General features: G+C 32.8%; 1 protein-coding gene across 1 annotated transcript; it reads right to left on the bottom strand.

Moving 5' to 3' along the window:
• Nucleotides 1-1961: 1961 nt before the first annotated feature.
• On the bottom strand, nucleotides 1962-9554 carry LOC130900331 (uncharacterized). Its single transcript, XM_057810869.1, has 7 exons — nucleotides 9255-9554; nucleotides 8240-8573; nucleotides 5573-5783; nucleotides 3819-4139; nucleotides 2813-3176; nucleotides 2550-2715; nucleotides 1962-2211 (listed from the first exon to the last, which is right to left on the bottom strand). The coding sequence occupies exons 1-7, from the start codon at nucleotides 9378-9380 to the stop codon at nucleotides 2069-2071; spliced, it is 1665 nt and encodes a 554-aa protein (XP_057666852.1). The 5' UTR covers nucleotides 9381-9554; the 3' UTR covers nucleotides 1962-2068.
• Nucleotides 9555-11299: the final 1745 nt, after the last annotated feature.

Genomic DNA, 11299 nt, shown 5'->3' with positions numbered 1-11299 from the left:
TCGAACACCTCTAGTGGATAAAAATGTTGGTTAACCTTGAATATTACTAACGATGATGACTAATAAAGTTAATATATATTTAAATTAATTTCTTTCAATTTATTAGTATATTATACTATGTATCGAATCAAACAAAAATTAGGTACATTTTAAAATAAAAAAATCTTATATCAGTTCAGTTCAATGCATTATAAATAAAAAATAACAGAATCTATAATAGCTAAGAGAAATAAAAATGGTAAAACTTCAGATTATGGACCGTCCATTAGGTAGATTATCTAACCTAACTTACCAACAAAGTCTTGTAGAAACAAACCCACGAACTATTTGCCACAAAAATTTGTACATCCAATTCTACGGTCCAGTTTAAACATAAAAATAAACTGAAGAATGAAAAAAAAATGATAATAAAGCCAGTCTTGTTATTTAGTTTATTCCTGGATAAAAATCCAGTTTAAGTAGTTACAAACGCCACTAATATCCCAAATGAATCTTTGAAACTCGTAGAGATCAGTAACGCATTTTGCATTTCAAAAAATACCATCTAAAGTAGGAGGGTTGTTTTTATTTTCAAGCTCTGATGGGCTGAAAAATAACACAAGTGAATATACAAAAAAAGCTTTTAATATCAAAAGTAAGGTACAATACATAATCACCTTGAAGATTAAGGCATTTATGTAGGCAGCACCCACTTCAAATAATGTAGCCGTTCATGATTAAAAATTAGTTATGACGGTTTCTTTGAGCTCCACGTCAGTTTGAAAGCGCGGCCTTTCAAGCTACTGCTTCAGTTCAAGGAAAAAAAGAAAATCACTGGGTGCTAGGTTGGAACTGTATGGCTATATATTATATATTCGAATAACACTATGGTTATTCGAAAATGTCTCATTTAAATTGCTAAAGGAATCGTTAGGTTGCACGAGGGCTACGGTATGGTCATTGTCCAAAAGTCAGCATACCTGTTCGTTCCGTTTGAATAGCTCTCCATAAGCGTCGTAAAGTTTCACAATATGAATCTTCATTGATTGTTGCTCCAGGCTGCATAAACTCCATAAGGAATACCTCTTTTAGGTCCCAAAAAACAGTTACCATTATCATACGGCTGTCGAAGGTTTCTTAAAATTTTGTGGGTCTCGTTAGAAAGTTTCCGTGCATCCATTGTTGTGCTTATCGTTTCGTTTCGGACGTGTCATACAGAATACATGTCTCATCACCTTTCACAATGCATTTCAAAAAATCTCTATCAGTAGTGATACGGTCAGGAAACTACTAAGCTGCACCCCCCGTTTGGCGAGTTCTGTGGTTATCAGTCAACATAGTCGTGACCCAGGGAGCGCAAAATTTTCTGTGGCGCACAAAATCAGTTCTTTAAAATTTCGACAAGATTCACGATCACCGCCATCACTCATAAAGGTGTCAATATAAACTTGACTCATTCTTCGAGGAATTTCCGCTACATTTTCCTCTTCTCTCTACAAGAAACGAATAAGATCTCGCAATTAACACTACCTGGAGAATTAATTGCGACAGCTATGTTTGTATGACTGAAACTCAATGGGAAATTACCTGTTGGAGCCGCCAGTAACAGATGGTTTCAACCGGGAAAATTTACTACTATGAAAAACCAATTACCTGCTGCATTTTTGGGGCCAACGGTGATCGGAAGAAGAAGAAGAAGAAGAAAAAAACTACCCTCGTATATTTTTGTGCAATGAAATTCGAGTTTCCTGAAACTTTCACTTAGGCCGATTCAGAGAAATTGAAAAGACGAAACTGGATAAGTTATCAATGATATATATGAAAATATTGTTTAAATCTCATTGGTGAGATGATAATATATCATTTTTTTATCTTTATTTTTTATTCCCCAAATTCAAATACAAATTTGTTTTCCAAATGTGATATAAAATGATTCAATAGTGTTTTTGTTTAATTTCCATACATATATGTAATGAAACTAATTTATATTTTACCGATAAACTTTATTTATAACAAATAATATAAATTTCACATAGAATAGTGATTAACATTCAAATTGAATAACAACAATCATTGGATAACAAATTATTTATAACTTTGACCCCAATTTAACGTTAGTTGTCGTGATTAGTGTTCTTAACGTTCGTCTCAAAATCTTTCCACTTGGATTTTTCGGAATAGCACTGATGAAATGAACTCCTCCTCTCAGTCTTTTATGCGGGGAGACTTTTCCTGCAAATCAAGAGTTCTCATAATTTATTAGACTTCACATATTAATTGAGAAAGTTATTTATTTACAAAAAAATCAAATAGAATCTTGAAACAACAATACACAAACAAAAATATGGAAAGTTTCTATATTGGTGAATTAGAATTATCAATTCTATTCAGGTGGAAGACACTGAATAAAAATCTGAATCTTATCAAGTTTGTCAAGGAGGAACCAGTACATCTAGCTCAGTACTCTTCCTGATATTAAAAAAAAAATGATTTAAATCTTTGTTTTAATTTTTTTCTAACATAATTATTGAGAATTAATAAAATTTGATATCAAATCCAAGAATACTGACCTTCGACATATTCAACTAGCTCTTTTTCGGTTACATCAACCCCAGGTTTTTTTACAACAAAAGCTAACGGCAGTTCACCAGCTAATTCATCGGGAGCTCCTACAACTCCAACATCCAGAACTTTCGGATGATTCAATAGTATAGCTTCAAGTTCAGCTGGTGCTACCTGAAACAAAATATATTTGATACTATCCGAACTACAACTAATTGTTATTTCTCCAGTCAATATTTGTAACCAAAAGTGGAAATAAAAATTTAAGTACCTGGAATCCTTTATATTTGATCAATTCCTTGAGTCTGTCCACAATAAAAAAATCTTTATCATTGTCATAATATCCCAAGTCACCAGTTTTTAGCCACCCATCCGATGTAAAAGTATCTCTTGTAGCCTGAGGGTTTCGTATATATCCTTTCATTATCAACGGACCTTTAATACAAATTTCTCCCAATTTATTTGGTCCCAAAGATCTCCCAGTTTCAGGATCACGAACTTTTACAGTCATATAAGTTATTACAGTTCCACTTGAACCAGGTTTTCTGGGTTTATTCTTATTTTTCCCAACAAGAATTACGGCTAAATTGGCTTCCGTTAAACCATAACCTTGTCGAATCATCTGTAGATTGAGTCTGCGAAATTATTTGTATCAGTACATTTATTTCTTAAATGATAAGCCTCGTTTGGAATTAAAGGTCTGCAAATAAATTGCTCTGGTGGTGTAAAAACTTGAAGAGCATCAGTGTGCCGGCTGCCATGGTATCCTACCGGATAAAACTGTTGAATTAACACGTGCTTTTAACAAATTCAATGCTGCTATTTTAAGAAATTTAAGGTAAACCTCCAAGCAGGGAGTTTTGTAATTGGCAAAAGTAGGAGTATACAAGCGCAAAAGGAGAGAAATACACATCCTTTTGTTATGCTGAGATGGTGATCATAATCAGATCTCCCCAGTTCACTGCAATATGATAATCACTAAGAAAACTTAATCTGGAATGCTTAAAGCGTTCAATAAGTTGGCTAGCAAAAGGTAGGTATCTTTGGAGGTAAGGAATGATCCAATTAAGTTTGGAGCCTCTCAACTGCTGACAAGACTGCAGTGGAAATCCATTATTTGTAGAGGGACCTTGAGCTGTAACATAGGAGAAAAGGAAAGGGACATGAATTACCTTTATAAGTGAGGCAAACCGCTTAAATTTGAAACTGGAAATTCTGCAGCTATATGTGGTCGTGAATGTTTATCAAAATTCAATGAATACAATAGAAATACTTACCTTTTTTGGAGCACATTTTCTGTTTCTTTAGATAAAGGAGCTGCTCCACATATGACTTCTTCAATACAATGCAAGTCATATTTATCAACTTTTGGACTTTTAGCTAAAAATACAGCTAATGGTGGAGCTACAGCAATACTTGATATCTTATAGTCTTGTATTGCTTTCAAAAATACATCTTCGTCAAATTGTTTGAATACTACCAGTGTGTCTTTATTCAATATAGCGGCTATCAACAAATTTAGTCCAAACCCGTGGAAGAACGGCATTAATCCCAATGAATATTTTCCATTGGTGGGTCCTGTGGTATATAATGGTTCTCTGGAAAATTTTTCAGATTGATTATCGAGATAATAACTTGGATTCAAGTTTACGAACATAGATATTCTTGATTTTAAAATTTGTATAACTTCCGCTTTATTGGAAACTAACAATTATCGGAATGAATGTTACGGATCTGAAACTGGACATAATTCACATTCAAAACCAACTACTAATATTGAATGTCAATTAATTGAAAGTGGAGCTCAGGTGGTTGAGAAAAGCTAGAAGAAATATTACCAATAATTCCGGAATAGTTCACGAGAAGATGCAGTCATTCAAGTGATCTTGTTGTCTTGAGCAACGGACAGTTCATAGAAAATAGAAAAATGATGAAATATGTAGTGATGAACAAAGATGAAAGGATTGAAGTAGAAAAGAACAGTTATGCATATAAATATTTGGTGAATATAGTTTTCCTCTAGTTTCCCAATTGTAATGAACTCCAGTATCTGAAATGTCTTCAAAGATTTTTTTCTCTTCCAAATAGTTGGCTTGTGACGCAGATAATTCTGTATCTAGGTGATCCGGAGTCTCTTCCTTTTCCCTTTGAACCAGTTATTTTCAGGTAGATCTAGTCTTATAAAATGTTCCTGAGATCGCAGTGTCCTGTAAAAAATACACCGAGAAGCATGTTTCTAGAATCCATATCTTCCAGTATTGAAGATACTAGGGAATTTTTTCGATTTTCGATGGGAGAATCTGCAGGGGTAGTTTTGATTCCATATTCTTCCTCGTCGTGGAACTATTTTTCATAATTACTTTTTTCGAAACAACTGAAAGATTCCTAGACAGTAAAATGTATTTGCGTTCCATACGTAGCAAATATATTGACCTGTACTTTTCATTTCATATCTTATTGAACGTGAACAGAAGCCACCTGTAGTCTATTCTACAGGTTTACTATATCAAATGCCTTTTTATGGTATACAAATACCAGGATAAGAGGTACATTATAATCTACGCTCTCTATGAACGTTAGGATTACATGTGTCTTATAATCTGCTCTAAAACCAGCTTGTTTTCGGCGTCGATAAAGAATAATTTAGACCTTAACCTGTTCGTGATAATACGTACAACTTATACATATTCGAGAGCAAACTTATGGGTCTGTGATTCGTGATATCACCCTGTTATAACTATCATTGTTTGCTCCCATTGGAAAGGTGTTATTTCTTTTTCTACGCAACTATTAAATAACTAACCCATCATCCACCAGTTGAATTGTTGTTTTTTCACACTATTTATTGCAATTTTTATCTCATCTATAGTAACATATGGCAGAGTCGTGATTTTGAATCACCTGGGAGCTCAATAATTGAACACAATCGTTGCTGCTAGAATGGATGGATATCGTATTTCTTTAATAATAGATTCTTTCTCGATTTATTAACTTTTTAATCAATGCGGAAAAATAATTTTAGAGTACTAACCTACTTTGAGATATCCGGACTAAAATATTTCTATCTGTAAGCATCACACCTTTAGCGAGACCAGTCGTACCTGATGAACTCATCACTAGTGCTACATGATCTATTGGATCCGCTTCATTGAAAGGTCGGAAATTTTTAGGATCAATATGAAGAGATCCCAAGTTGCTTTGAATAAACGAACGTATACTTTCAGTACCAGAGGATTCATCATCTTAAAAAATTTAAGCAACGAATGTAAATAAACTTTGAAGGAATTTAGATAAAACAAGAAAATCATCAGTTGTGTTTAGAGTGCTGCATGTAGCAGAACTTATGAGTATAATGGAAGAAACTTTGATAGGTAAATTATATCCCCAATCTTCATTGATAGTCTATTATTTGTCTCCAAATTATTTCGATTGATTATCGATATTTTGATTTTGTGACATGTATTTAAATTTTTGGAAAAAAATATGAAGAAATTATATTATATTTTAATAACATATTTATCTTGTTTTGGCGTAAAGTTCTTCAAGATTCCTGAGTCTAATTTTATAAACTGTATCTACATAATCTAAATATGAAAATCGAGTAGTGTAAATTCGGGAGATGATTGAGGTTATAACTAGCATCCAGCGCTTATGAAACTATTGAAACAATAAACGATAAATATTTATTGAAATTTTGAATCGATAATTCACCTTCGAAAGAGATTAACAAGTAATCAACGTGTAATTAGTTAAAGGAAAAGGAACGAATTCATTGTACCTCCTAAAATCCCAGACTATTACTTTCTGAGAGGATAATTTACAACCCAATGAGGACTATTTGTGAACTAGTATCTACAGTTTCGCAGTAGTAATGATATTTTATTACTGTTACCTTCTTTTTATGTATGAAAGAACGGCTTATAGGGCTTATTCTTGCGAGTTAGTGAAGAGATCATGGTGACAGAACTATAAAAAAAAATTCTCTCTTAAACTCTTACTTAATCTCTAACTTAAACTCTTAAAAAACACTTTTCTCAACAACATATTGAAATTTAGAAAAAAATACAATTTGGTCAACGGAAGAAGTTTTAGTTTGTTAGTGTTGAGATGTTAAATTTCGCCTCAATGTTTTGCTATTAAATCATTATTGATAAGACGACCAGTATCAATTGAATCTATTTCTTCTATAGGTTTTGTATCAATTTTTGGTTATTTCTCTCTCAGTACTAGTAAGATCTCTAAGAAACTAACAATTTCATTTAGCAAATTGCATGAAAATCCGTCCAGTAGTTTTCAAGTTAAACAAAAATGTACAATAACCACAGAAGCAGTTTAGATCTTTGTTTCATATTGTGTCGTTATTTTCACTGATCTCCATGAATTCTTGACTTATAATGCATCAAAATTTTTCCCATGGATCACTCTATAGATTGGTGCAAACTGCGTGGAAGTAATTTTAGAGTTAAGCACAAATATACAGAACCGCATAAGTAACACAGATATTTGTTTTATTCTGTGGTTATCTTCACTAATCTTCATGAAACCTTAATTTATCATATACCAAAATACTCTTCATGAATCACTTCATCGATTGGTGTAAACTACGCGGAAATCCGTTCACTAGTTTTTGAGTTGAGTCGAATATACAAAACTGCATAAGCAGCATAGATCTTTGTTACATAATATGTGGTTATTTCCACTGATCTCCACGAAATTTCGACTAATCAAACATCAAAATCTTCCTTATTGATTACTCTATAGATTGATACAAACTGCGTGAAAGTAATTTTTGAGTTAAGCACGAATATATAGAATCGCATAAACAACATAGATCTTTGTTTTATTATTATGTTTATCAGTACTAATCTTCATGAAACCTTGACTTATCAAAAACCAAAATATTCTTCATGAATCACGTTATCGATTGGTGTAAACTACGCGGAAATCCGTTCACTAGTTTTTGAGTTGAGTCGAATATACAAAACTGCATAAGCAGCATAGATCTTTGTTACATAATATGTGGTTATTTCCACTGATCTCCACGAAATTTCGACTAATCAAACATCAAAATCTTCCTTATTGATTACTCTATAGATTGATACAAACTGCGTGAAAGTAATTTTTGAGTTAAGCACGAATATATAGAATCGCATAAACAACATAGATCTTTGTTTTATTATTATGTTTATCAGTACTAATCTTCATGAAACCTTGACTTATCAAAAACCAAAATATTCTTCATGAATCACGTTATCGATTGGTGTAAACTGCGCTAAAATCTGTTCAGTAGTTTTTGAGTTAAGCCGAGGATACAAAACTGCATAAGCAGCATAGATCTTTGTTATATAATATGTGGTTATTTCCACTGATCTCCACGAAATCTTGACTTATCATACACTAAAATAGATCTACCTCACTAAATAGAATGAAAGAGGTTTGAAATAATGGATACTCGAAAACGTTCTTTTCAAAAAACGATAAAAATTAAAATTAAAAATAGAATCTTTCCTCAAAATATCTTATCTTCATCATATGTTCGTATGATTGTACTTTGTACAGCGTCATTGAATATCGAATTAACTGAACATTGGGTATATTCGTCCTTACAAAGTTGAGGTTTTGTTCCAAATAGTTGACACAACCACTGGGTAATATCGATTAATTACATAACTAGCTCCAACTTATTTTAGGTACTAACCTTCAATGAGTAAAATTTTTTCTATAAATTTGAGTTTCTTTTTCATATCTAAATATTTTCCTACAGTTAATCTGGAACAAAATATAATTTTCGGTTGATACAAGTTGAGAATATACGTTAATTCGTTTTCAGTGTATAAATGATTTATTGGTGCTACTGTAGCTCCCAAATATAAAGAAGCTATAAGACCATCGCAAAATCTCAAGCTGTTTTCACTACTTATGGAAACTATAGTATTGGGACGGACACCAAAATTATGTAATGCTTGAGCAAGCGTGCAGGTATCTTTCAATACATTTTCATACGAACGAGTTTCTCCAGTGAAAGCATCAACCTAGAAGAAAATATAAATGAAAATGTTATTAATTTACTGCATTTTATAAATTTTGAAAGTACTGAACATTGATGAAAAAGAAGATCAACGAATGATGATCATGCAAATTTTTTGATTTTCTACTTTTAAAATCCTTTTTTATTGTTATGAAATATTGGGAACTGAACTTAGATTCTGTTAATCAAATTTTAACATGCGATATCATAAAAAATCATCAAATACTTCCAAATTTTGGAGTTACACTATGACTTTAAACGATGGGCTTGTAGAGGAGATGGAAGAAAAGCTCAAGTCGATACAATTTAAAAGATGTCAATGCTTATTTCAGCGCATAAAGGTTTGGGATATACTGAAATGGATTCAGCTTAATTGTTGAAAAATTTAGTTCTCCGTCTTTTTTTATGACACTGTATTCATTCTTTAGCAAGGTGCTTTTGTGGAAAAAGAGAAAAATTGAGTTTTAACTCATGAAAGAAATATATTCACGTCCGCGACATGTTTAGTGGAACTAAAACATAACCCTTTAGGATCTTTGAAGAAACTTTCATTTCACATGGTATATTTATGATACATTTTATTAATAAATTCGTGTTTTCTAATAGGAATGAACCAAATCATTTATATCAAAAGGTTACTCGTGATAAAAAGTTCAAAATAAATATAATGAAATTAATCACGTACCATACAATCGAATTCATTATCATTTTCTAACAAACTATGATACATAAAGTTTCCTAGCAATCCTTCCGGTATAGGAACAGTCGGTGTAGGACCACTGATTACAAAATTGTCATCTTCTACAATCATTTTATTGAATTCAGAAACAATGTTTGATCTTTCACGGTCGTTGAATGTTGCTCACTGATAAAACACTTCACGTCGACGGATTCAAATCCAACTATTGCTGCTCCCTCCACAAAACCGTGATACCAACATAAAAATCAAGATACTTATAACATGCGTCTTGGCAACAAGGTCAATGAGATACCTATTAATATATGCCGATCAGTTAATGCTGTTTATTTATAAGTAAACACCGTTGACGCAGCCGAAATACAAAAACATTTATTGTTATATTTTCATCTGCAATATTACGAGGAATCCAAAGCATATTTTTAATAAAAATATTGCGAATTCAAACTACTAAATTATTATCTAAGAAGAGACCAAAATTTAAAAAATTTATCAAATGAATTATCAATGAAAATATTAATTAGTTAGTGATATACACTCGTGGGGAAAAAATCGACTCAGGCGACAGCCCTCCAATCGCTGGCTAAAAAACTGAGCACTCGATTGTATTTCCTCAAATCTAATAGTATGAGCTCCAAATTTGTTTTTTTCCACGAATACTAAAGCAGTACTGCAACGTGGGATGGCCGACAGCTAAATAGATCGTAGTCTATCATTTATAGGATCCTTTACAGAACAATAATGATATAAAATATTATAATGTTTCTTTATCTCACAGTCCAACAATATTTTATGGTCGGTAATCACCTTTTTTGCTTGTTTACATAGTGCTAATTGGAGGTAATTGACTAAAGCTTATCTACCTGACCCAATACTATCAGTTAACGTGAGCTGATCATAACTCAATCTGCTGTTTCCAGAGTTTACCGTCATTAACAAGATACTGGTAACTTTAATCGAGGACGCGATCCAGAAGACAAAGATGCACATTCGATTCATGAATCGCTCACACCCTCACTGGTGTCCAATACGAACTCAAAAAAACGCGAGGAGTGGCTATGAGTCGCTAGACAGTCAGAAGAAGACTTAAGCCAGCTAACATTGAGCCAAAAATGCCACATACTTGCTTCAACTTAATCCCAGTCCACCCAGTCTACGATTTGCCAGAGAACACGTTAATTGGTAGCGATAGAAGAGGACGAGAGTACAAAAGACCTGGTGAAAGATTCACGTAGTGCTGAAAACATGGCTTTTCGAGAGAAATTCAAGATGGTTTGAGGGGAATTTCAACGGAACCAAAATTGAGTTGGTGTAGCGCTAATTTCATCGGCTAAAATTACATCCAAATGCAGGATAATGCCAGACCACACACTGTAGTTTCCGTGCGGCAGTATTTTCAGGATGTCGAAATTGCCGCTATGGATTGGCCAGCGCGTTGCCTGTTCTTGAATCAAGAACCTCAAGAGAAAAGTATGGGCTATGAATTAGGGGTTTTATTTTCTTTACTGTTAATTATAACCTTTTCAGTTTGATATTTTGTCGTCACCAAAAAAATAACTCGATAACAACACAGACCACTCATTATAAAACTAAAACTAATGGCTTTGAGATGTTAAAATCAAAAAGAACGACAGCTGTAGATTTTTTTTAGAGACCTTTGACCGCGAGCGTTGATTATTTTCTCACGATTGTATATTAAATCGATTACTACACCAACAATCACAATTACACTACCTGATGTGCGTTTCGATAATTAAGTTACCGTCTTCAAAATCCGCAAGTTAACTAATGAATATTAATTCTAGCAAATAACTATACCAAAACTTGCTAAAGATAGATTGAGAAAAATAGTAGCTGGAGAAACAGATAATCAGAATGAGAATCTGGATCAACAAATACTCGTTGGCAATTATTAAAGAGAGCAAATCAAGAAAGGATTTTGAAATTCGTAAAAAATCATGAACAAAATCCAATATTCTGATGATTGTAATGCAAATATTCTTTCACATACTAAGATCAAGACGCAAGTGTAC

This window comes from Diorhabda carinulata, chromosome 12 (genome assembly GCF_026250575.1).
Source record: "Diorhabda carinulata isolate Delta chromosome 12, icDioCari1.1, whole genome shotgun sequence".
Taxonomy (NCBI): Eukaryota; Metazoa; Arthropoda; class Insecta; order Coleoptera; family Chrysomelidae; genus Diorhabda; species Diorhabda carinulata.
Note: the sequence above shows the minus strand (reverse complement) of the source record. Positions and strands in the feature narration are given on the sequence as shown.

Coding starts and splice junctions, on each gene's coding strand:
- LOC130900331 (XM_057810869.1), bottom strand. CDS start 9,380: ATGATTGTAGAAGATGACAATTTTGTAATCAGTGGTCCTACACCGACT. Junction 8,574..9,254: donor ATAATGAATTCGATTGTATG/GTACGTGATTAA, acceptor ATTTTCTTCTAG/GTTGATGCTTTCACTGGAGA. Junction 5,784..8,239: donor AAAAATTTTACTCATTGAAG/GTTAGTACCTAA, acceptor AAATTTTTTAAG/ATGATGAATCCTCTGGTACT.